This window comes from Mya arenaria, chromosome 11 (assembly GCF_026914265.1).
Source record: "Mya arenaria isolate MELC-2E11 chromosome 11, ASM2691426v1".
NCBI lineage: Eukaryota > Metazoa > Mollusca > Bivalvia > Myida > Myidae > Mya > Mya arenaria.
Window position 1 is genome coordinate 40,293,579 of NC_069132.1, and position 26,274 is coordinate 40,319,852.

General features: G+C 36.1%; 2 protein-coding genes across 3 annotated transcripts; both read right to left on the reverse strand.

Annotated features, from left to right (window-relative positions):
• Window positions 1-4,421: 4,421 nt before the first annotated feature.
• LOC128209045 (uncharacterized) lies at window positions 4,422-17,791 on the reverse strand. 2 transcript variants are annotated; one of them, XM_052912861.1, is made up of 10 exons: window positions 17,428-17,791; window positions 13,939-14,127; window positions 13,241-13,347; window positions 12,895-13,030; window positions 11,506-11,640; window positions 10,981-11,163; window positions 10,610-10,726; window positions 10,192-10,287; window positions 8,600-8,696; window positions 4,422-5,742 (listed from the first exon to the last, which is right to left on the reverse strand). In XM_052912861.1, exons 1-10 carry the CDS (start codon window positions 17,492-17,494, stop codon window positions 5,067-5,069), a joined length of 1,803 nt encoding a protein of 600 aa, XP_052768821.1. In that variant the 5' UTR covers window positions 17,495-17,791; the 3' UTR covers window positions 4,422-5,066. The 2 variants fall into 2 exon arrangements, with proteins under 2 accessions (XP_052768821.1, XP_052768822.1); XM_052912862.1 differs by lacking the exon at window positions 17,428-17,791 and adding an exon at window positions 16,206-16,305.
• Window positions 17,792-19,579: 1,788 nt separating this feature from the next.
• On the reverse strand, window positions 19,580-24,281 carry LOC128207639 (trans-L-3-hydroxyproline dehydratase-like). The gene is made up of 4 exons (XM_052910681.1): window positions 23,825-24,281; window positions 22,392-22,544; window positions 21,896-22,035; window positions 19,580-19,840 (listed from the first exon to the last, which is right to left on the reverse strand). Exons 1-4 carry the CDS (start codon window positions 24,279-24,281, stop codon window positions 19,580-19,582), a joined length of 1,011 nt encoding a protein of 336 aa, XP_052766641.1.
• Between the last annotated feature and the right edge of the window lie 1,993 nt (window positions 24,282-26,274).

A 26,274-nucleotide genomic window follows, 5' to 3' on the forward strand; every position in this document is an offset into this window, starting at 1 on the left:
CTCTATCTGATAAGGACATATTAGGTTTGCTCTTTGACCCAGGATTTAGCATTGATTAATGGCTCTGAATATCATCGGATCACAGTAACCTGGTATTTGGACTGCAGTTTTGGCCAGTCGAGCTTTCCGAATCGAGCGATTCGGTCCGTATGTTAATCTCTTGATCTGAATTATAAAAAAGAAGTTTTCTTATACTCTTTGATGTACAAAATAATAATAAAAAAAACTATTGTTCGTATATGTTTGCGTTCGATGTATTATACCTCCTTTTTATAACTCTTATAAGGGTCCGCAGGTCTATATATTCAGTAAATTCTCAATCCACACAGAGACATGGCTTTGCTAATTTGTGTATTATCAACAATCTAAAAATACGTACAATAAACGTACGTCCGTCTACAAACGGATTGTTATACTATGAACGCACATCCGCCGCCTACAGCAGACGGTTACTTTACTCGTCCCGAGTCTTCGCCTGGGAAACTCGTGGGTAAGGCAACTCCGATTCGGCAGTTGTCAACATCCCGTCACTATTTGTAACGTGCGACGTCAACAAGGCCAACAGTTCCCTTAATAGAAGAGCATGCTCAACCCTGAAGTGATCGACTGGTCTTCATATATAGTATATTATGCATTCACACTGAGACCTGGATATGCCAATTTGCATATAATCAAGTACATCAACGTTCTACGAACGCACTTCCGCCTACAGCGGAACGTTACGCGTTGAACGCACTTCCGCCTACAGCGGAATGTTACGCTATGAACGCACTTCCGCCTACAGTGGAATGTTACGCTATGAACGCACTTCCGACTACAGCGGAACGTTACGCTATGAACGCACTTCCGACTACAGCGGAACGTTACGCTTTGAACGCACTTCCGCCTACAGCGGAACGTTACGCTATGAACGCACTTCCGCCTACAGCGGAACGTTACGCTATGAACGCACTTCCGCCTACAGCAGAACGTTGTATTAAACTGTTGTGTTGTGGTTGTATTTTATTGTTGGCAATGTTGCAATTGTCTTCATTTGTTTTGCACTCTGCAAGTATTATTTTATTATATTTTGATTGTTTCCGTTGATAATAAAATATAAGATCGCTGAAATAATATCCAAGATACAAGTAATAGGTTGTGTATGTTGATAAGAAGGTAAATATATAAACAATTTCTTTCATTTTCCTAGCATTTGAACAAAGTTTCATATTTGTTTATTTTAATTTATTTCAATTTCAATATATCCTCCGCAAGGGAGATTTGAACACAATGCAATATATATGAGCATAATTAAATATGTAAGAAGAAAAAGTTATTAAATGCATGCCGAACATGCGCTTTCAAAGTTTCATCAATAGAAATATGTATGCACTAAATATCTTGCAAATATCCATAATAACGGTTTTAACGTTTTGAGACATGAACAAATCTAAAGGTTGAAGTGTAACACGGTTAAGCTGACGACGATGAAACTGGCCATCTCTTCACTTGAGCGTCAATATATTTCATACTAAAAACGAGCAAAAATTTCGGCGAGAGCGCTGTTTGTCAGACACGATTTTTGGAATTATACAACTCATGTGTTATTCCAATTTTTGGTAATCGTTCATCTGTTTGGGAATATATAAAAGCACCAGGCTATTGACAATGTACAACACATGTCAATGCGAAATTTTGTTGGCGTTCACCGCTTCACGCCCATTCTCGCCATGGTCAGGAATACTGAAGGGCTTCCAACTATATATCGGCGCTGGCACTGTACGATTCGATTCTGCAATAGATTGACATTAATGGTCGACGGCAGAATAACCAAGAATGTATTTATCGCTGACTACAATAGCCACATGCAAAACAACAATAGGTCAAAAGATATTAAAGAAATTTCAGGGTAATACATGTACGTCTAAAGAATACGCCTGAAAATAAACTAGTTGTTAACCTCCAAAAGGCAACGGGCTTGATACAAAAACACTATGCAAGTGTCTGGAGTCAAGAAATCCAGCACGTGCCAAAATGAAGGACATAAAGACAGTTCAAGCGTACATTTAATACAGAGAAGTACATTACTCTTAATTTTAGAAAGAATAAAAGATCACCTTTGTGTCAATTGAGAATGTGAATCCTACCATTGAGGATCGAAACTGGACTTTATATTAGAGAACAATTATATCAAAGAACATGCAAACTATGTAAACTAGGCCAAATTAAAGGCGAAACGCATTTCCTTTTTGAATGCGATGCATATAATGTTTTGCGTTTATTGTATTTTGACGAAATTCAACCTGAAATTTTCGGCCACGATATGAAAAGTAAAGTAGTCACTCTAATGTCCTTGTTTCCTCGAAAACTGTCCAAATTAACTGTAAGTGCATATTTGAAACGATGAAGTGTTATATATTCGTAGTGAAATGTTTGTTAAAATTGAAAAGATTGTTACACAGAAAAGTTTGATTCTATAGTATATAATAATGCGACGTTATATAGATATAATATATGTACGAAATATACTCATTTCTGGTGACTTACAGACACGTCTAGTGCACTAGCGGTCCAGGGGGGGGGGGTGCTTAAAATCGTCAACGTGTCACCCTTTCGGACTAGAAATTGTTAAAATTTTCTTGTGGGAGTACCCCAAAATCCCCCTCATACACTTGAAATCAAACAAAATTCACTTCCTAGGACGCTGTACGAAAGGCAATGCACCCTAAGTTACGCCCCCTCTTATGTAAAATCCTGGATCCGCCACGGGAGTAGGGTGCCGGATTAGAAATTTGGTGTAATTGCACATGTCACAACATAATTAACAACGTACTTACTTTATACTAAAAATATTGTATCCAGGCCGCTTGACAAAAGCATAGCAAGTTTTGCGATGCTCCAGGCTGACAGAACTGCTTACGCTGTTAAAATCGAAAATTCGCGTAGAGATATGTCTTAGTTCAAATCAAAAGTCGATGCGACATCTATAGCTGTTTTTTCGAAATAACTACTGTGCCGGAAATACGCTTTAAAAAAAATCGTTTCCGTTTTAAAAACATTAGTATCTGGATTTCTGTTCGGAAATATAAGAAGACGTTCATAAGGTAGTAACGTTGCCAGGCTTCCATGCTCTTAGTTTATGCTGACAGGCTGCCTTGTGCTTAGTTCACGCTGTCATACTGCCATGCTGTTAGACTGCACCCTGAACGTTGCTATGCTTCCATGCTGTAAGTTTATGCTGACAGGCTGTCAAACTTTAAGGCTGCTAATCTCACGCTGTAATACCTGAAGACTGCCATACTGCTATCTTCACGCTGCCAAACTGCCACGATGACAATCTGTTAAGTTCACGCTGCCATGCTGCCAGGCTATCACGCTGCCAGAATGCTTAGTTCACGCTGCCATGCTGTAAGACTATCACGCTTCCAAACTGCCACGCTGACAATCTGCTAAGTTCACGCTGCCATGCTGTAAGGCTATCACGCTTCCAAACTGCCACGCTGACAATCTGCTAAGTTCACGCTGCCTTGCTGTAAGGCTATCACGCTTCCAAACTGCCACGCTGACAATCTGCTAAGTTCACGCTGCCATGCTGTAAGGCTATCACGCTTCCAAACTGCCACGCTGACAATCTGCTAAGTTCACGCTGTCATGCTGCAAGGCTATCACGCTTCCAAACTGCCACGCTGACAATCTGCTAAGTTCACGCTGCCATGCTGTAAGGCTATCACGCTTCCAAACTGCCACGCTGACAATCTGTTAAGTTCACGCTGCCATGCTGTAAGGCTATCACGCTTCCAAACTGCCACGCTGACAATCTGCTAAGTTCACGCTGCCATGCTGTAAGGCTATCACGCTTCCAAACTGCCACGCTGACAATCTGCTAAGTTCACGCTGCCATGCTGTAAGGCTATCACGCTTCCAAACTGCCACGCTGACAATCTGCTAAGTTCACGCTGCCATGCTGTAAGGCTATCACGCTTCCAAACTGCCACGCTGACAATCTGCTAAGTTCACGCTGTCATGCTGTAAGGCTATCACGCTGCCAGAATGTTGAGTTCACGCTGTCAGGTTGACTGCTCTGTTTTCACGGACCTTCAAATGTTATAAGCCTCACATCGCAGTTATAAACGACATGGACTCTAAAATTGACTCTGTCTGTCTGGTTTGACCTTTGGTCGTTATGCCATAAAATACAGTCACAGCTCAATGTCCATGTAGTTTCCAGTGTGACAAACATGTATATATATTCATCAAAGTGCTTAAACTTTCTGCCATATATGTCTTTCGAAATGATAATTTAACAAGCAATATGAAATTTACATTCATTTCATGAACAGGAAATGATCAAACCAATATTCAATAATAAAGATCTCCTTACTGTAGCGTTTGGTATCGTTTTATCAGATGGAATACGAGTACAATGACTATATTATAAGGAAGGGAGTTTATTTTAAAATCCAATAAGCCATACGGCCCATGAGGACAAACACAATATTTACAAATATTTACAATGAAACATACACACACATGATTAGGAGAAGGCACACAATAATTGTTTAAATAATCCTCAAACAACAAAAAGTACTTGTTATAGTAATTTATGTAATATATCTGATATAACGGTACGGTCAAGAAAAACCGCCTAAGACTGGGTCGCACTTGCATCTTTATTGTACAATATTCACATTCGCACTTGATGTTCTGAACGATAAGATTAATTTTCATCTTGCATGAACCGGTCGACCTTTTGTGACCTTTGTCATGCATATATAAAACACAAATTAAAATTTAAATTTTTTTCTTTATAAACAAAAAAACGGAATGAAAAGGGGAAATTTAAATATAAGGATTGATTAACGCGCTTCATGGACTTGAAAAATCACGGACTAGCGTTCATACTGCATGAACGCCCGAAAAAAAGAATCAATATTTATATGAAAAACTACAAAAACAAGCTCAGTAGCCAAAAGTTTCAACATTAACCCCATTTAATGGCACAGGGTAAACGCCAAAGACATATAACTCATAAACAACATATCACAAACAAGAAACATGAAACAACAACACAAAACTCAATCCCTAAATCACCAGTTTTTGTTAACCTTATCATAGTTAACACCACTAGCTTTTTCCGACATATCTTTGAACGTGACTGGTCTCTCAACTGATATGTCATATTCATTCTCAGTTTCGTTTTTGTCTTGCATTCCATAAATGTTTTCCATCATGTGTTTCTGTTCAGGTCGTTCATTCAGTTTGTTATAAATGTCCTTAGTTTCGTTCTTGTCTTGTACTCCGTAATCATTCTCTGTAATCCGTCTCTGTTTAGGACGTTCATTCAAATGGTTATATGTGTCCTCCTGGTTTTCACCTATTGCGGCGGTGGCGGAATCATAGTCGTTTATTGGTTGAGAAATTGCGTGGTCTAGGATTCCTGAGTGGTTAAGGTGGTCATATTCTTCTATATCGCGGTTGATGTTGTTGTGTACATTACCGATATTTAGTTGAATACCTTGTGGATTGATTTTAGTATTAGATACATCGTTAACATCCTCATATTCGTCCAATATTTGTGGTTTTCCTGAAGTAATATTTTTAGTTGACATGGGCAATTCTTCGTTCATGGAATAACCTTGATTTGGATATGCCTTTGGATGGTCACGTGCTTGTGGCTCAGTGTACTCAGTATCTAGGTATTGCATTGGGGTTTCATTATTTGGTGGTGTCTTTGTATCACCCCCAAAACGACGTAGCCCTCCCCTGCAATATAAATGTTGCTTCTTTAGTTCTTATTTTTGATTTGTAAAAAGATGACATTATACGTAATAGTGGGATGATATGAAGAGAATTCTTAATGATTAAAAATGGGCGGAGGGAGCGTAGCGAACACGTCCTTCATTCACTTTATGTCATCTAACTGACTTATAATACAACATCATTGGCTGATACATTGTCAACGAAAAATCTGACGCAGGGAGTGTATATCGGATGATTGGCAGTAGTGTACTGTTTTCGATATCACTGGGAAAGGAAAGTTGTGTTTTTAATTTGACATAGATTGGGAATTTTCCCGTTATATTACTTCATTTCGATAGATGTTTAAATATGAAGCAACTCATTGTTATAAGAATACTATAGAAAATACAAGGACAATCTCAGTAGACATCATAACATAGACCCTATTAAGAGGCATATCAACACTTAACGAGAGACACACATCATACACCACCGCTCAGGCAGACAAAACATGCCTTAAAATATATTTATTCTTTTATGTTCGGGTAACCGCCTTTGAACGGTCAGCGAAACAAGTCTTTACTGGGGGGTTGAACTACTTTTTGATATCTTAACATAACCCCTGCCCCAACATTTATCAACAATATGTTTAACTAGCATATTATACACGTGTTTTAATACTATTGATGACAATTTTAGATTTTTTCATCTTTGTAAATTATTTAAATCAAATTATTAAACGTATATTGATTATGACTATGATCATTAAATTTTGTAACCTACATGTTGCTTGCGGGAACAGTTTTGCATTTCGTTTATTTTGGAAATAAATACACTGCAAAGAAACAGTACGGTTATATATATAATGAAAATTCATTAAAACTGTATAAAACAAGTGGTTTATCATGGAGAAAAGAAAACAACAACAGGAAAATCCATTGAGTTTTGACATTTTTTCCTTTCCTTAAAAAACGTCAATTTGTCAAATGGGCGCCCAAAACCCTCAATCTGAATACACAAGCCAATCACAAACCAAGAGAGTGTCCGGTTTAACATCGCCAGATTTGTGAATCCAACACTGAGTCGTTGTAAATATTTGTGATTGGTTGATTTTGTGGCAATGCGCATTTCTCGGACCGTACGGTACCGACTTCTTAGTAATCGCATAATCGCATGTGATAAGTTCCAATAGATAAGATTGAAGTTTGGAACCTGTGGAAATGTCATTTTCAACCTGCCGCACTTATGGCAAATATTAAGATCAGGGGCCGTATTCATTAAGCATCTTAGTAACAATTTTGAACTTAGTGGAAGATTGCCTTTTTCTAATTTGAATTTTAAGAAAACAACACCAAAAATATGAAAATAAGCAAGAAAATGGTCTAAACATTATATATAAATGAATAAATCTGATGAAAAGTAGCGGGTATTTAGAATAATCGATGGCAAAAATTAAGAAATTCTCATTTAGTTGAAAATATTCACTAAGATGCTTATTGAATACGGCCCCAGACATTTAGCATTCCAAAATGACTGCGCGATATATTGTGGTTAACGGGAATGTACTATAGAGGGAGGTTAACGTAAGTGAAGTACTAGTTTGGTACGCATTCCGACAACTTCACTCTGAATTTGATATCGGGCCCCAAATTCTCGAAACTTCTTAAGCTTAACAGGCTTTAGTAGCTTATTTCAATAAGCCAAAATACATACTGAAAATACTTAATACTTAAATTGAATTTTGATAAAGGAAAAATGGTTTATTGTGATAATCATAACGATAATTACTATCGAAAGTGTAAACAACTCCTAAAGGAGAATATAATGCAATTTTTTGAAAAACAAAAACAGTGGGTTTAGCTTAAACCTGTTATAAAGGACTTAAGACGTTTCGAGAAATTGGGGCCTGGATACTAAATAAATAGTTATATGACAATATTGTTGAGATTTGTTTTCATTTTGAAACAAAATAAATGTTTCTGACCTATTAGCTTTGTTTACTAATTGACAAACTCGTCATTACTTTATTACATCCGAACATGAGAACTGTCAGTCAGACGGACAACACGCTTTACAATTTATATCAGATTGAGTCCAAATTTAACAATTAAGAATATTGGACCGAGTGGTCGATACCTGGTGCACCACTACGAAGTAGTGCACAAGTGCCCTAGTCCAAAAATTACATGGCCAACGGACCAAGTACAGCAAAGTTAATTAAGCACGCTGTTGTCGGGTCGATTTGTATGCCAGTGACAATATAAAGTTAACTTATTCGGATTTATGATATTTTAAGATATTCATATAAACTAGTCATGTTAACTTTGTTTGTCGTCTTGTGTGTCTCTTGTTTTGCTTTGGTTTTAACACTTGTGCAGTTAAACACGATCTTAGCAATGAAATTATAGCAAAAAATATATGGAATGACATTCCTTTACATATACGTACCTTGAAAACCCTTAAAACGTTCAAAAAAGCTTCACTTATTTTGCTTATTTTGTGAATGATAAGCTATTTTATATGTTCTTTAACGTATGTACATGTTTAATTTATAGTCATGTCCTTTGAGTGTCTGTCAGTGAATGTTTAAATATGAATCCATTTATTAACAGAATGTTAATAGTTTTATATGTAATTGTATCTTTCTAGTTTTAACATTGACAGGTGACTTATTTTCAAGGAAAATGTTTTTATCTTTTGGTTTTTTAGAATATATGTTCTCATATGTCTAAATGTGTAACCTTCGGTAAATAAACTTTTATTATTATTATTATTATTATTATTATTATTATTATTATTATCAATGTGTTTCCAGAAGAATTCCTAGTAGTTTCCTTGCATTATTATATTATGTTATTAGGTTTAAAAACAATTTGTTCACCTCTTCCACAGTATGATGATAATGACGCCTAGTATCACTAGAACGACGGCAGTTGAAACGCCGGCAGATATCTCAGTAATCGGAATTTGTGGTTCAACTGAAACAAAAGGATATTGTTGTCATTAAATTTGGCCATTTTCATAGCAAGACTCGTTTTTGATTCTCATTCCCGCTTTGCATGTGACAAAAACATAGCACTTGAAATATGAAATTAACCCTATCGCCCAATTGTATGTTGTACTTTTTAAATTCCGGTTAAGATATTTGTGATATAGTATCAGGTGAGAGTACGTCCTGAGTTTTTTAATCATTTACTGACAGTTTATATGGACTCCACATGGGGAAAACTAAAGTAGAAGTAGAAGTGGTAGTGGAAGTAGTTGTAGTTGTAGTAGTAGTAGTAGTAGTAGTAGTAGTAGTAGAAGTAGTAGTGGTAGTGGTAGTGGTTTTAGTTGTAGTAGTAGTAAAAGAAGTAGAAGCAGTAGTAGTAGTAGTAGTAGTAGTAGTGGTAGTAGTAGCAGTGGCAGTGGCAGTGGTAGTGGTTGTTTTAGTAGTAGAAGTAGAAGTAGTAATAGTAGTAGTAGTAGTAGAAGTAGTAGTAGTAGTAGTAGTAGTAGTAGTAGTAGTAGTAGTAGTAGTAGTAGTAGTAGTAGTAGTAGTAGTAGTAGTAGTAGTAGTAGTAGTACTAGTAGTAGTAGTACTACTTCTACTAGTAGTAGTAGTAGTAGTAGTAGTAGTAGTAGTAGTAGTAGTAGTAGTAGTAGTAGTAGAAGTAGTAGTAGTAGTAGTAGTAGTAGTAGTAGTAGTAGTAGTAGTAGTAGTAGTAGTAGTAGTAGTAGTAGAAGTAGCAGTAGTAGTAGTAGTAGTAGTAGTAGTAGTAGTAGTAGTAGTAGTAGTAGTAGTAGTAGTAGTAGTAGTAGTAGTAGTAGTAGTAGTAATAGTAGTAGTAGTAGTAGTAGTAGTAGTAGTTGTAGTAGTAGAAGTAGTAGTAGTTGTAGTAGTAGTAGTAGTAGAAGTAGTAGTAGTAGTAGTAGTAGTAGTAGTAGTAGTAGTAGTAGTAGCAGCAGCAGCAGCAGCAGCAGCAGCAGCAGCAGCAGTAGCAGTAGCAGTAGCAGTAGCAGTAGCAGTAGTAGCAGCAGCAGCAGCAGCAGCAGCAGCAGCAGCAGTAGTAGTAGTAGTAGTAGTAGTAGTAGTAGTAGCAGTAGCAGTGACAGTGGTAGTGGTAGTGGTATTGATAGTGGTAGTGGTTGTTGTAGTAGTAGTAGAAGTAGTAGTTGTAATAGTAGTAGTAGTAGTAGTAGTAGTAGTAGTAGTAGTAGTAGTAGTAGTAGTAGTAGTAGTAGTAGTAGTAGTGATAGTTAGCTGATGGTGGATGAGGTCGTGGTCTTGATGCTGGTGGTGGATGTGGTGGCGGTGGTGGTGGTGGTGGTGCTGGTGGTGGTGGTGGGTGCGGTCGTGGTAGTCGTTGTGGTGGTGGATGTGGTGGTGGTGGGTGAGGTCGTGGTAGTCGTGGTGGTGGTGGTTGTGGATGAGGTCATGGTCATAGTAGTAGAAGTAGCAGTAGTTACCAATATCATTACTATTATACCAACCTCTCTCTGCCTTATCCTTTGTCATCATTTCAAAACATTTTGATGTTGATGTCAAATGGACATCTGTTGAAGTTATTGTTGTTGTAATCGTATCAGCTAAAACGTAAAATATGATGATTCATTAACATTGCAAAACTACGTACATTTTCTCAACACAGATGCATTTGTTGACTATACGAAACATTATCAATAAGGTCTGAGTCTTAAACAATTTGCATCATTGTTAAAATACCCGATAGAAGTACATGCAATTTGCAATTGAAGCTATTTATGTTTGGTGATTCGTTTTAGAGGGGAGGCTCAAAACCGTACCAGGGCTTCTACAAATTAATTCAGCTATAGCCTAATTCCTTCATTTCTGACGATACATTTTGTAGATGACCTGTTGCAATTATATGGTAGTTCAAGGAATACATACGCGTCTCACAAAGACTCTTCCTATTCACCGAAACTTTGTCTTCGAACCGCACTTTAAGTGTCATATCATCCAGTGTGACATATGCATACTGTTTTGGTTCATAGATGGTGTACATTTCTGAAACAGACGGTAATATGAGGAATTTCATTGATTACAACTGTGGAAACCAAGACTACTGAATGTATCCTCTTTCTAAATGTATTGGCTTATTATGAGAGCTGTTTATATATATATATATATATATATATATATATATATATATATATATATATATATATATATATATTTACAAAATCCAAAAGTCCATTATCTATTAAATGTTTTATCTACGAACAAAATCATGTTGTTAAACATTGAGTTTTAATATCCACCGTCAAAACGTAGTAGCGAGCTCATTCGGATGACTCCAGTCCACCGAACTGAGCCCGATGGTTTCTCAGAAGAGTTGACGTGTTTGAAAGCTGCAGGGTACTCGTTTCTTTCAAAGCAGTTTTGTCCACCTTTTGCCCAGGACTTAGTATCAGGATCAGCCACAGAAATATTTGCATCTGTGGCTTTTAAAATAAAAAAAAAATAATAAAAAAATAAGAAATAATAAGAGAGCGGTATGCATTGTGAGCAATTTTATTTAAAGAGGATTACCGTGGTATATAAATAATGTTGTTCTATAGGTTTATGAGAAAAAATACCATTGATTTAGAAATTGTATAATTGAAAGACGAACTCTATATTGATTGTTATCTTTAACTCTTTACGAGCTGTAAATACATTTCTTAAGAAAAAGTTGGTGGTAATAATTGGGACAATGTTTCAAGTCAAATTCTTGTTCTTCAAGTATTACCAAATTCTACTTCCGTTGTAATCATACTTTTTAAAAAACAGCATATGTAATTTACCATAATAAGGCTGATCGCTACAAAATATACTTTTTTTCCCCGCTTCCGTGCAATTTATCCACGCAAATCTTTGGTTATAATATCCAAGGCAGTTATTCTCACTTGCACAAGTAAAAAGGCACTTTGAAACTGAAACTGGAAGACAAAGGTAGAACAAAATGAATTTTATTTTTTTCAGAACGAGTAACTAACAAGGTAAGATGGTGCTTTTTATGTTCCTTGATAGGCGCAATTGATTTAATTTGCTGGATGTTTATGGACAACGGTATAGAAGGTATTTTTTTGTGTAAGCTATCCTTAACTTATATTGGCATTTCTCTTGCAGCAAACCTCGTTAGGTAAGTGCATGTAAGAGTTTGGTTATATTACTTTTTATGTTCTAGGTTTATTTGCAAGAGTAGAAATCGATTATTGAGACTATCCTAATACATATCAGTATTGATATTGTTTTACCATTTCTGGTCAATGTCCCGTAGTAGATCGCACGATAAAAACACACGTAGTCATTTGTAAAAACAAAACTAAATTTTAGTGCATATTACGCCATAACTCATGGATTATATTAGACAATGGTATAAGGCACGATGATACTATGTTCTAAGCTTCAAACTAATCACTTTTAAACTTTGAAAGTGTTTTGCCTCACGAACTCAAATATATTAGAAGCAACTTGCGCAAGATTTGTGTAGGGCACATTGCTTTAAGACCACTAGACATAGTTAACGAAGTTCTCTTCATTAGTGTTGCATTATAATCCAATGGCAAGTTGAAGTATAGCATAAGTCCACAAAAAATACCAGGAACTAGTACAACTCCTTGTAATAATATGTACCAATTATCAGAACGGTTCCCTGAAACTGTGACAGAAGTTCGTTTCACCAACCACCTTAGTTGTACACGTTATTAAAGAGCACATAACGAGCCCTGTGCTTGTGGTACACCAAAAAATGCCAAACTTTTATAATACATGGTGTTATCTTGTGCCTTGTCCCCGTTACACTAAAGTAGAAGTACGCGCAGCAATATAGAAACATCCATATTAAGTGTAAAACTCAAATTTAACAGCTCTTACCGCACTTGAAATTGTTGAGGTGCTGGCAAGTGGTATGGTGATGCGGGACAGGTTTTAGAATAATCGGACGAAGAATAATCACGGTAAAAGAAATTCGCTCCACTAAGTTCTTTCTACATCAGACCGCCGACCGACCGTCCGATCCACCGGAAGGTGACTCAAATAACCCCCTTTAAGCTTGTTTGTGAGGGTACAATACAAAAATAAGTAAAGCATATATATATATATATATATATATATATATATATATATATATATATATATATATATATATATATATATATATATATATATATATATATACATGTATATGTTACCATTTTCCACTGTGTACACTGAAAAGTATTTTTTTCCTTTTCGCCCGCATGTATATTCATCGGTTGACTTGCATGTTGACGTGCATTCCGTTTCTCTAGCAATATCACCAAGGTCAAAACACTTGCATTCGATCTTCTGCCAAAGGTAACAGATAAGAACATTGTAAATAAACTATTGTTATTATTATGAGCTTCGGTTTAGGATATTATAAATAATGTTCCTTTAACATGGCTCTGACAATTTGAAATTTCCGTAAAGTAAAATCATGCATTGAGTTTCAAGCAATTTATAGTCAGATGGAGAAGTGAGATAATAAATTGAGGTGTTTAGTAAGGAAAGACTAACCTCATTGTCTGTTTCTCTTATTGCAAATGTATTGCATTGGCTCTTCCATCTGCACTCACTAATATTGTGCACGATGTCAACGCCGCTATTATTCATCGCGTTGCAACCTAGGCCGCAATATAAAGGTGAGCTCAACTATAGTGGTTTGATACATGAGCGATTTAGGGTCATACTGATACTCTTTGGATTTGTTTGAATGCATTCATATACACGTACATGTTGTTTGATTAACTCAAATGTTACCCAAAACTGCAATATATGTAAAAGGAAGCAACTCCGTATCCATATCACAACCTTTAGAATGCCATGGATAGTACGAATGAAATATTTTGAATAGATTTTGATTTCCAAACAGATTTCATTAATTTGGATGAATGAACTTTTCTGAAGAATAATATGAATTTGATCTGGGTTTGTTTCTATGAAAACGATTTCGAAAAAGATGGACTCGATTTACTTATACTGATATGTTTTGTCAAGGAAACTGCATTCCAGTTATGAGTCCATTAGTCGCTCATCTGTCCTCAAACCCACACTTTTGAGAATGCAGTGCATAAGTACAAAACTGTCAAAATGTTCGCAAAGTTCGCAATGAATCAATAGAAGCTACAAAGACAAACCCGTGGCAAGAAAAACACTTATGTTATTGTTTGATGACATGTATCAGAAACAAAACAACACAAAAACAATATCCTTACCGACATATGCAAAACTGAGCTTAGCTTGAAACAAACCAACCCATAAACCCTCATCCGGAAATGACAAATTTGCAATATGTTCTGTTTCAGCAAAGAAACCATGATCAGTGTAATTAATAGATGGGAGAGCCAGGGTGCAATTGCTTTGTCCCCATTGTGTTTCCTGATCCGAAATGTAAAAGCGTTGACCTGAAAACAGTTATACAAAACGTGGTGAATATCGCGAGAGTTTAGATTAAGAATGTTCTTTTTTATTATGACATTTGCAGATAAAATACATTTACAACAATGACGGAACGACTGATGCTTCATAATTTTTCAAAGGGAAAAAGTGTGTATTAAAACTTTAATACACAAAATCTTCAATTAGTCCAACTGTATGTCGTTATGGGTCATACAAACGTAGGTGTTTTGAGATGCCAAATGGATTTGTTTCAGAGGACAACATGTTTAAAACTAAATAGCAATATTCCATATCTTTGTTGCGATTACATCTTCACGACCCTTCAAATAAATATGTTGATTCGCAACCGGTGGTTCTCTTTCTACGCTTGATTTCGTCCGAATCACCAGTCCATATAACCTTTAGCCATAATTTCACAGCTCGTCAAGATCTGCCCTAGATGTTAACATTACACGAGTATGACGAAAACATAATCCATTTGAACAAAGAAAATTACTTTGAAATTGAATAAAGCATCAAATAAGTCATTTGCATCAGCACCACCTATTTTGATAGACATCAAGCTATCTAGGGAAAAGTCACTTATCTCTTGTACTAAACTGTCTTTATTTCTGTGTACGTCCTAGTATCCGAAAACACAAATTTAACCAAAAACGTAAAGAGCAAATTTGAACGCGGCCTTTCAAACCGGAAGCAGAAGTACATAATACAACAATGTAAACTACATTGCAAAGCTCGGTAGCCTAAACATTAAAAAAACATGTTTAGAGGTACATGGCTAAAGCTTGCCAAACACTTATTGAGAGAAATACAACGTCAAAAAAGAGTGATAAATTAGCAGAAGAAACTGTCACTTCCGAACCATGTACTATTAAGAAGTAAGCTAAAGAACATACGTACATGTGTATTTGAAAGTTTTTGTTCACTGATATTTTTATCTACTATAAAACGTGTGTGGTTATGGTTTACAGGTTAAATGAACCGTCTACACACTCATAAAACATAGCTTCATTTATAAAATTTGAAGTTACTGCCTTGGAACGGTCGGCGAAACAGGTTCTCACTGGGTGATTTAACTAACTCATGAGTACTCAGCCTCAGACTTGCCTAAAACTTAGGAAATAGGAAAAGTAAAAAGATGAGGCCAATCGGAGCTAGCCCAACATAAGGCTTAAGCATCCGAGTCACAAATCAGTACTAGTAGTAGTAGTGGTAGTAGTAGTAGTAGTAGAAGTAGTAGTAGTAGTAGTAGTAGTAGTAGTAGTAGTAGTAGTAGTAGTAGTAGTAGTAGTAGAAGTAGTAGTAGTAGTAGTAGTAGTAGTAGTAGTAGTAGTAGTAGTAGTAGTAGTAGTAGAAGTAGTAGTAGTAGTAGTAGTAGTAGTAGTAGTAGTAGTAGTAGTAGTAGTAGTAGTAGTAGTAGTAGTAGTAGTAGTAGTTGTAGTAGTAGTAGTAGTAGTAGTAGTAGTAGTAGTAGTAGTAGTAGTAGTAGTAGTAGTAGTAGTAGTAGTAGTAGTAGTAGTAGTAGTAGTAGTAGTAGTAGTAGTAGTAGTAATAATAGAAGTAGTAGAAGAGGTGGCAATAGTATTAGTAGTAGTAGTAGTAGTAGTAGTAGTAGTAGTAGTAGTAGTAGAAGTAGTAGTAGTAGTATTATTAGTAGCAGTAGAAGTAGTAGTAGTAGGAGCAGTAGCAGTAGCAGTAGCAGAAGCAGTAGCAGTAGTAGCAGCAGCAGCAGCAGTAGCAGCAACAGCAGCAGCAGCAACAGCGGCAGTAGCAGCAGCAGCAGCAGCAGCAGTAGCAGCAGCAGCAGCAGCAGCAGCAGCAGCAGCAGTAGTAGTAGTAGTAGTAGTAGTAGAAGTAGTAGTTGAAGTAGTAGTAGTAGTAGTAGTAGTAGTAGTAGTAGTAGTAGTAGTAGTAGTAGTAGTAGTAGTAGTAGTAGTAGTAGTAGTAGTAGTAGTAGTAGTAGTAGAAGTAGTAGTTGAAGTAGTAGTAGTAGTAGTAGTAGTAGTAGTAGTAGTAGTAGTAGTAGTAGTAGTAGTAGTAGTAGTAGTAGTAGAAGTAGTAGTATTTACAACCACTTTCATACATTCCTTGTTCTCGTATTTCACTTCAAATAGATCACACTATTGAATACATTAAAACTTCCTGTTTAAACGTATAAAAATCACTTTCAATACATGGTGTCAAATAAGTATGCCACTTTGTAGCACATTGAAGAAAATACGACTGTTTAGGGCAGAACAATTATAATGTTTTATCAAACGTTTGATCCATTAATTGTCAATTAAAGGGATACTCGATAAACTTCATAATTGATATGTCACCACGTTTATTTTGTACCGCATTTGAAATCATCTTATTGGTATCCGTATTGATAACTTATTCAGGAAATGTCATTTTTTTTAGGATTGTCATTGCAACTTTCGCATGCTCAAAGTGCATAACATATAAAAATGAGTTGAGATTGAGAAATATATTTTCTTTATTCCTGATATTTGGGCCAGCAGTCGGTATCACTGAAACAACCGGATTTTGAGGCATACTTTCAACAGACTCTTAGGTTCAAAAGCCGAACAACTTTGAGTGACCATAAAATTGTGAACATAACTGACTTTTAAACGCACTGGGGTTTATACTTATCACTGCTTATTTGTTTTCATTTCCACCAATACATAGAATTGAACTCAAACATTGACTAAAGTCTTCAGTTTGTACTGCATGCACTAAAACATACAAGTTTTGGAGATGACGGTTGGTTGGTATTTGGTAGTTGTGGATTCCAATATACTACCAATTGCCTTCCAACTTTACCGTCATGTTTTGGAGACAATAAAATTACGGCGTTATGAAGTTAAAGAAGTTGCAAAATGAACAACATCATCCATTATGCATATGTTAGCTTGGACACATGAAGCACCGCACTTAATTGTCGTTGTTTTAGAAAACATCAGTCACAATGCCCGTATTCATAAAGCCTGAATCGAAGTTTAGGCTTAAGCACCTGGCCCTAATTTCTCGAAACTTCTTAAGCTTAACAGGCTTAAGTCGCTTATTTAAATAAGTAAAACATGTGTACTAGATTTTGATAAATACAACTTGTTTATTGTGAATATCATATAAATTATTCCTATAAAAATTCGAAAAACTCTTAAAGAAGATAATATAACGCATATTATAGAACAACAAAAATAGTGAGCTTAGCAAACCTGTTATTAGGGACTTAATAAGTTTCGAGAAATTTGGGCCAGAGAGCCACAAGTCATACGTCTTCAAATTTTATCAAGCACAAGATGCTGACGGTTTCTTACCTTCGACACAAATGCATACGTCTAGCAGCGCAAACACACACAGAAACACATTAATGTTAATTTTCATATTTGGTAACACTTAGTCTGGTCCCCATACAGAACAAATGCACACAAAAACTACCACTTTAATATCCTCAGCATTCTCGTATTTCATTTCATGTAGATCATCAGATTTAAATCATTATGTTCCGGTGTAAAAGTGTTAATTTATTCAAAGTCAGTAGAGTATCAATAAGAGTATTAACGAAAAACGAGTAGAAGAAAATACACGTGTTAAACTTTTAACATCCGATTCATGTAATAACATAAAGTTTTCGAAAAGGAAAAACAATTATGTATAAATATAAGACACTCAACATCAAATGTGCAGTTATCCATGAAGTTGTATTATGTCTATTTAAACTGCAGTCCTATATCCGTAAGTACAATACACTTCATATCGTTAAAACATATACTGCATATGTTAATACTTAATGATTATCTGTTTTGATATCCTATTCAGGAAATTACACTCTTATAGATGGATTTATCTTTACAAAATCCTCATGTTCGCATTTCACAAAATATGAAAAAAAAGTTTTTTTAAGAATGAGAAACAACTTACAGGTGTGTTTGTGTCCCATTCCCCTTAATCCGCTAGTGACTTACGTAAGTTCGTGATATTGGGGTCAGCAGTCGTAGGCACTGAAACTCCCTGAATTGGACTCATACTTTCAACAGACTTTTCAATTCAAAAACCGAGCAACGTTGCGTCAGCAGAACATTATTAACTATTCTTTTAAACATACAAGAGTTTACGTTAAATAAAAAGTACTTATTCACAGCGATGAGCATATTGAAACTCCAACGGAACCAAATTGTTTATTTGTTATTTGTAACTTTGTAACACTAGAATAGACTTGGATTTACACTACTCACAAATAAAAAATGATTCATTCACACCAATAACAGTGTATGTATACCACGTGATAAATTACGTCATATATGCTACGTCGGAAAGCAACATTTTGCTTAAAATGAAGAAAAACAAAGACAACTTTTCTTATACTACTCCATTTTATATAAATCAAAGGGAAGTCTATGCCGCTTAGAGAGCCCGCCTTCGTTTTATAACCGAAGCTTGATAAGATGATTAGTTTCATCAAACACTTCGACAAACCTGTTTCCAAAATAATGTTTTGACAGTGCTCCGTCAGACGGCCGTATTGTGAAAAGGTTTGTCGAAGTGTTATAAGAAACTATACTCTCAATCAAGCTTTGGTAAACGACCGAAGGCGGGGCTCCGTAAGCAGCGTAGGCTGCGCTATGTTTCATTTTAAATGGTGAATTACCGTTAAATTATCTATGTTTAAAGTCTTCATTCGAAGCAAAATGTTGCCTTCCGACGTAGCATTTATGAAGCAATCTATCACGTGGTATACACACACTGAGTAAGGCTCGTAAAAATCGTAAACTTTCAGGCGAAACCCCGTATATGGCTTGAGATTTATCGCAAAGACTCTGCCCGTAACCTTATTGGTGTACCTTAGCAATCTGAGGTAGCGTAAGGTTTGCGACTAAGACATCTTATTGAAAACGGGCCCTGTTCTATTTTTTCCTTTCCGTTGGACGTCCACCTTGATCAGCTAGGTGGTCCCTCCCAGTCAGTCTAATAAGTATGCCAAGATGCATGTTCGCCCTTTTTGCAATTCATCCTTTCCGTTTCAGTTAAAATTTGATTATTAAACCGGAGTCTAAACATTTCCATGGTCCACGTATTTTTTTTATAATTACCATCCCGTCTGTGCTCCTGATTCCCTTGACTCCTTTTTAGTGGATACAGGAGAAAACAAAACAAAACATTTCGAATCGTTGTTTAAATGTGTGCTGATTATGCACAGTCAACAATACGAGGATATATATTATTATTATATTATATGTAGCTAGACAGATAAGCATTAAAGACCAACCCGTATAAACCTTAAAGATGCTCTATTACTCCCAAACCAGATTTAACACAATTAATACAATTGTTTTAGTATACCAATAATGTCGAAAACAATTAAGTAAGTAGTAAAATGTTTTCCACTTAAAATTTATGTTTGTTATACAAGTGGATGTATTGATTTTGAATAAGAGTGTCACTTTAAGAACACATAGAAACAGACGACATTTAACGCAGCAGAAATCCGTTCCCTATAGTGTCGTCTGCTTCTAGAACGAATTCGCACTCGCCACTGTAGAAACCCTTGGACGATACTTCAACCACGACAGCATCGTGGGGGCCATATTTCACCTCTTTAACCACGGTGGCTTTGAACGTTGACCCCGTGGGGCCCCGGAAGTCTCTTGCTTCGTTCAGTTTCAACTGACCCCTGAAGAACAACTGGGCGGCCCTTGCAGTTGTTCCAGAACCACATGGACTTCTGTCAACCTGAAACAAGAGACATGTTGTCGCCAATTGTATTTTAATTTTGTTAAAAATGATTATTTTACAATCATATTAATAAGCACCAAACAGCATCTGGCAGAGTTTAGTACTTATTCAAGTTTCAATAGCTTTACTGTTTAGCGCTTCGGTAAAAATAACATTTCATATCGCATCATTTACACGAGATCGCTTAGTTTAAAGGGACTGTACACCAGATTGGCAAAAAAAAAAGTTTTTTTCTGTAACGAATCTCAGGACAATTATTTAATAGAATGTGTTACACTTTGATATCATAATTGTAAAAAGAGTACCAAAATGTTAAAAAAAAAAAATATGTCGGAGACCGGGTTCGAACCCGTGTCGCCAAAATTGCAGTCCTGTGTCGTATCCTAGCCACTAACGCATAAGGAATGAATTCTACTAGGTAGACATACCCAGTAATCTTTTTTAATGGAAAAATACGAAATAACTGCTAACTTATAATAAATTGTAACCTATGTGGTACTTCAGTTAGTAAGTTTCAATGCATTGTACACATTATTACCAAGTTTATGTCAGTTTTCGACAATTTTCTTGTTTTCTTGCTTAAGTCAAATCTTTGCTTTAAAGAAATTAGACACTAGATGATACAATTGCAAGAAAAAAAAAGAAAATTGCAAAAAAATTAGATAAAATCGCTATCGTTGTGTACAACGCATTGAATCTTACTTACTGGTGTATCATATCGCTTACTACACTTGTATCTTTCTCAGTTTTTAATTAGTTTTCCAATTCGAAATTTATTGGGTTTGTCTACTACGTAAATACCAGTAATTTAAATAGCGTCGGAATATGTATCTGAACTAACAACGTGACTTTCACATGCTTAACATACACATTTTAAACTGCCAAACAATACTGCGTTATTTTTAAACGGGTAATCACAGCTGAAACAGCGGCAAAATATTCAAACTTAATCATGTAAAAAGCTGCATTATCGGCCTTTGTATTCTCTATTATTGAACTTCTAGGCTTGTTTTGAGGAAATACTGTATTTGCCGCTTTTGCACCATCTCGCGTCTAGTCCCTTATTGTAACAAGCATTTTAATCACATTTCACACGCCATTAATATTTCTGACCCTTTAAGTTCGCTTGCATATAAACTATATATAGAATATGGAAGGGGTTATCCATGCGGTAGTCAATTACAAATAGGAACAACTCAAGTGCAGGAGGGCACTTAACATTAAGACGAATGCACTTGCAAACTAAGATGAGAAATGTCATAAAGGAGCATTCATTCACGTGTCCGTCAAATCGATTGGATAGTAAATTATGGCCTTAAATAAAAATGCTCGGATTTGATTTTGGGCAGTTCCTTTTCTTATACATTTTGTATAAACATGTTCGTGGGGGTATTCGGTATTGATACGATCCTTTAACACGCATAGTTTACTCCAGGGCACGATCCCAAAAATATAATAAATAAAATGCTGAGCGGTCTATCAAAACGGGGTTCCAATCAGGTCACTATTAAAATTAATTATGGCCACGCTGAACAACTGACACCAGCACACGCGCGTAAACATTAAGGTTCGTGCTTGTGCCTGCATCTATTAAAAAAATGTACTCTCATTAAATGATCGGTTTGACAACTTTTTTTATATTTATTTTTGTCTTGGAACGAGACATATTTTGCGTTAATGTCTGAAAACCGGGAAATAAGACTGCTGATAAAATATCAGATCGCAGTATTTAATATTTACATTAAAAAATATTTTATGGCTAAAAGCGTTACTAACTCTTTAAGAAAATTGAACATTTCGGATTTTTTTAAAACAATTGAGAACTGTTCTATTGTGAGTTATCTTATATGACTGAATTTAAAGCATTGATGGCAAAATCAACTTATTCTGAGAGAAAAAAATAAAAAGTTGTCAAATTTTGTCAATCTGTGAGAGTGCAGCTTTAGATGAAATGTGTGGAACATAAATGTGCAGAACATAGAACTAGGATCATATAAATATTTCCTATGAAAATGACCATGCAGTTATTAACAAGTATCTGACATCACTAACCTGTCTCTCTCCGAACACACACACTTGGGCATTTTCAGACTTCCCAGCTACGTCATTTCCGTCGATCAATATGGTGCCGTGCAGGACAGCCAAGTCTGGACTGTCGGGGTGCGTCAACTTCAAGCTCCCACGTATAACGTCTAATGTAAAATAGAAGAGCTGTTGTAATTTGTAATCACGCTGTAAGACTGAATGTTAATCTCTTCGCTTTGATATTCGCCTAAATTGATTTTAAATTCAGTTCAAATGAGAATTAATTTGCTCATACAAGATAAAGAATCATTATTTAAAGTCTGGTATGTGTTAACAAAAAACATAGGCTCAATGAGCTATTTTTTCGACTCATCATTTAAATACTTATATGCAAACATCTAAGACTACATCAAGTTTTGAATGATTTCGTTTATGGACGTGACAAACACCGAAAATCTAGATCAATGTTCTTGATGATTGTGAATATATAGTTAACAGAGAAAATACAAAACATAATTCAAACCTGTAAGATTTCCGGCGGCGTGTCTAATCTCCTGTGCAGAGGCGGTATCCAGGTTTACGCCTACTCTGCTGGCGGGTACGATGGCGTAGAAAGCCCCACCGTATGCGATGTCAAAAGTAACTGTGCCGAACCCCGGTACTTCGGCCTCCAAATCTTACAACAACAGGTTAAGAAATCACGTGACTTCAGATTGGAATTCACATGGGTAACCAAGGTTCACAACCGATATAAACGAACCGTAAATAACTTTTTTGACAGAAAGGATAGGAAAATATATCTTAGCCTATAAAAGACTATGATATTTTCTGCTTCTACATGTGTGAAATATGTAAGATTTGCTTGAACTTTAATGATGCAATCATTGGCTAAACTTCCAGCGTTGCATCGTTCTACAATAATCCGTCAAGTTGAAATTTTGTCCAAGGAATGCATCATTCAAATACAAGCAATTCTAAAATAGTTGTGACCTATGTGAAACCCCCTTCGATGTCACGTAATTCCTCACCCTGAAGAAGTCAATGAATCGAATTAAACTGAATCAACTTTTACAAAAAACAATGCGTGTATACCACGTGATAAATTGCGTCATAAATGCTACGTTGCATGGCAATATTTTGCTGCAAATAAACACTTTAAACAAAAACAACTTCCTATTTCTTCACCATTTTAAATGAAACATAGCTCTGTCTACGCCGTTTACGGAGCTACGCCTTCGGTCTTTTACCAGAGTTTGATTGAGAGTGTAGTTTCTTAAAACACTTCGACAAATCTTTACAGAATACGGCCGTCTGACGGAGCACTGTCAAAACATTATTTCGGAAACAGGTTTGTCGAAGTGTTTGATGAAACTAATCACCTTAAGTATCAAACTCCGGTAATAAAACGAAGGCGTGGCCTTTTAAGCTACATAGACTGTCATTTGTTTCATTTAAAATGGTGTAGTAAAAGAAAAGTTATCTTTGATTTAAGTCTTTATTTTATGCAAGATGGTGACTTCTGACGTAGAATTTATTACGTAATTTATCACGTGGTATACACACACTGTAAAATATGCAGTAGTGGACTGTACTTAGGTATTATCCAAGTCATGTGCGGTTAAAGGCGTAGAAACTCTAGAAAATGTCAATCGTAACCTGCACCGGCTAGGCACGCTAGTCCTGATAATGAATTAAAAGAAACATGAGAAAGGAGGTAAAATAATTTAAACAAATGCAAATCATTAATAGGCCAAACTTGCATCAGAATATTCTGAGCTCTAAATCTTGCAAACGATAATAAAAGAATAATGAAATTTAGTTTTAGAGAGCATTTAATGAAACCAACATGAATATTCAATTTTAGGATGGAATGGTTGCCATGGCATTCAAATGCAGCATCAACAGTATAAAGTTCCAATTGTTTTATTCCTGCTTTGTAAATCTTAAAAAAAATACCTTTTGCGTTCAAGAACGACGGCACACTGCAAAAGGCCACCGCCCCGGCCTTTCCATCCTTATAATCCACCAACACTTCCACGGGCCCGCACGGGCACTGGAGTAGGAAGCGCGTCACTGGTGACGTAGGAGCTCTGATAAGCCCTCGATCAACCGCGTAACGCCCCAGGGCGATAGTGACGTGCCCGCACATGGTCGAGTACCCCCCGCTGTTGATGAAGATGCAGGCCAGCGCCGCCTCTTCAATGTCCGGTTGAACTAGGTAAACTCCGAACATGTCCTTATGGCCGCGCGGCTCTTGCATGAGAAATTTCCGCACGTGGTCAATATTTTCGAGGCAGTACTTGAATTTGTCCAGCAGAGTCGCTCCGTGGACCTCGGGTAGCCCCGACTTCAAGATTCTAAGAGGCTCCCCACCCGTGTGCATTTCAACTGTTTGAATATGTAAGGAATCCATATTGCGTGTATTGGTTCTTAAACTCAAATCAAAGGTTCAGCATTTAGTAATTGTTTAACTTTTTAAATTGACTGTCGTTTTTTGTCTTCTAGTACCGTTATTTTTATAGAACACACACATTACATAGCTTAGGCCAATATATAAATTGCTAGATTTTCATTTTTAATGGGGGCAGGGGTGACATTTTTCACCTTTGAATGTGTGTTCATGCTCTTTCTCATTGCATATGGGACCATATACATGTGTTTCTAGACGAACCACGAACACGGTCCCTTTTTACATGTGATTGTTATACTTCGACACCGTGGATATGAATAAACGCCGTTTCGGGACAGTACCGGACCGATACGCAAATACATATAGTGCAACATTTTTATTTGAGTGAAACAAAATCAAAGTGCGGCGGGAAAAGGGGGCGGGCGAAGATGAAAATCTAGCAATTAATTTATAGTCGCCTTAAGTGTTTATCGCATGAGTTGTTCCATAAGGCTAATATAATAAGTTAACGGTTTACTTGCTTGCATAATGAAGCAATCAGATTTGCATTCGTTTAGTTCAATGCCAAAGTTGTCGATGAAAAGGGCTCACAATGGTCAAGGTCATGATAGACAGCTGAATAGAATTTATTGCATGCTGACAGCTATGTGCATGTTCTGTTTAGCAAAATTGTAAAAAAAAAATTGGCACAGCAGTAAAACTTATTATTTGAAACACATAAAGTAAGTGTCATAGACACATTTAACGATTGTTTATTAGTAATAGCGATAACAATGCTCTGAACATTCAGAATTATGAAAATTCGTTATCAAGCCCACCGGCTAGTTTCAAACATATTTTGTCCGATGAAACCGATAAATATAAATGTATAGCTTACAAGTGAAGTCAGCTATTCAAATGGAACAAAGTTAGATCACATGTTAGGCAACCCAGCACGGTGACCTAGATAAGTCCTCAGAGTATTACATTGTTAATAACATAAAACTCACTCAGCTTGTTTCTTGTATTTCAAAACGGCCAACTTTTATTTTAATATCAAAGGAAACGACCGAAATTTAATGAAATAATATATACAGATGATTGCAATACAGACAAAATACAATAAATACGCAACAATAAATGGTACATTATATATGTACATGTATGACTGAATATACATCTGGCAACAGAACACAAGTCTTTTCAACATAACCATGTTTAGTGGCACTATACATTGTTTATTAAGCTATACCGTGAAGCTTTTCTCAAACCGCATCAACTGCTTCCAACTATTTGTGTCGGTATAGACATGTTGTCGGTTTAAAGATTGATTTTATAAGGCCTTGCAAATCGTTCTTTTAGGTGTCGTTATAGATATGTTGCACTGTACCTGCAAGCTAGCTTGCACGAGTTTTTATATTTCACTTGATATAGATATAAGTACGTCAATGTTTGAATGTATTTTAATATTGTTTACAGTTGTGTTTGGTAAAGGCTACTTAGGACATAGAAAATCCGAATTCGGCGGAAGTAAATTCATATATATGTTCAGTACTATCTAATACTAGACAACATTTTTTTTTAAAGTTCCTGGTTAAAAGTCGTCTTTCTTACTTGACAGCCTTGTGTGTATGCTCCAGCCTTACAGCGTGTCATCTTTTATTTACGCATGCATCATTGTATTGACACTCACCACTTCAACAGCTTTGATTTTATTTTGTTTGTTTTTTTAAAAGAAAGAAAATTGTACGCATTATTTCAAATTTCTCAATTGTAAATATAGCTTAAAACTGCTATGCCCGCTTTTGAATACAGAGTTAAGACCTGTACTGGTTGGGAGGCCATTATAACTAGCCCTTGGTGCGGCTCGAGGGTGAATAGTAGATAGCTGTACCACTGACAACTCGTAACCCCAAAAATGCATCTACTTCAAAAGAAAGCCTTTTTCGATGTTGTCGTCATCTTCAAGAGTAAATGTCGTTTATCCGAGTAGTGCCTCATCCCAGAATCTTTAACC

Excerpts from the sequence above, each read along its gene's own strand:
- LOC128209045 (XM_052912861.1), bottom strand. The coding sequence starts at position 17,494 with ATGAAAATTAACATTAATGTGTTTCTGTGTGTGTTTGCGCTGCTAGAC. Across the intron at positions 13,031-13,240 it reads TAAGAGAAACAGACAATGAG|AAGATCGAATGCAAGTGTTT; the intron begins GTTAGTCTTTCC and ends TACCTTTGGCAG. Across the intron at positions 5,743-8,599 it reads ATCATCATACTGTGGAAGAG|GGGAGGGCTACGTCGTTTTG; the intron begins GTGAACAAATTG and ends TTTATATTGCAG.
- LOC128207639 (XM_052910681.1), bottom strand. The coding sequence starts at position 24,281 with ATGGATTCCTTACATATTCAAACAGTTGAAATGCACACGGGTGGGGAG. Across the intron at positions 22,545-23,824 it reads GTCGTTCTTGAACGCAAAAG|ATTTGGAGGCCGAAGTACCG; the intron begins GTATTTTTTTTA and ends TGTTGTTGTAAG. Across the intron at positions 19,841-21,895 it reads GTGTGTTCGGAGAGAGACAG|GTTGACAGAAGTCCATGTGG; the intron begins GTTAGTGATGTC and ends CTCTTGTTTCAG.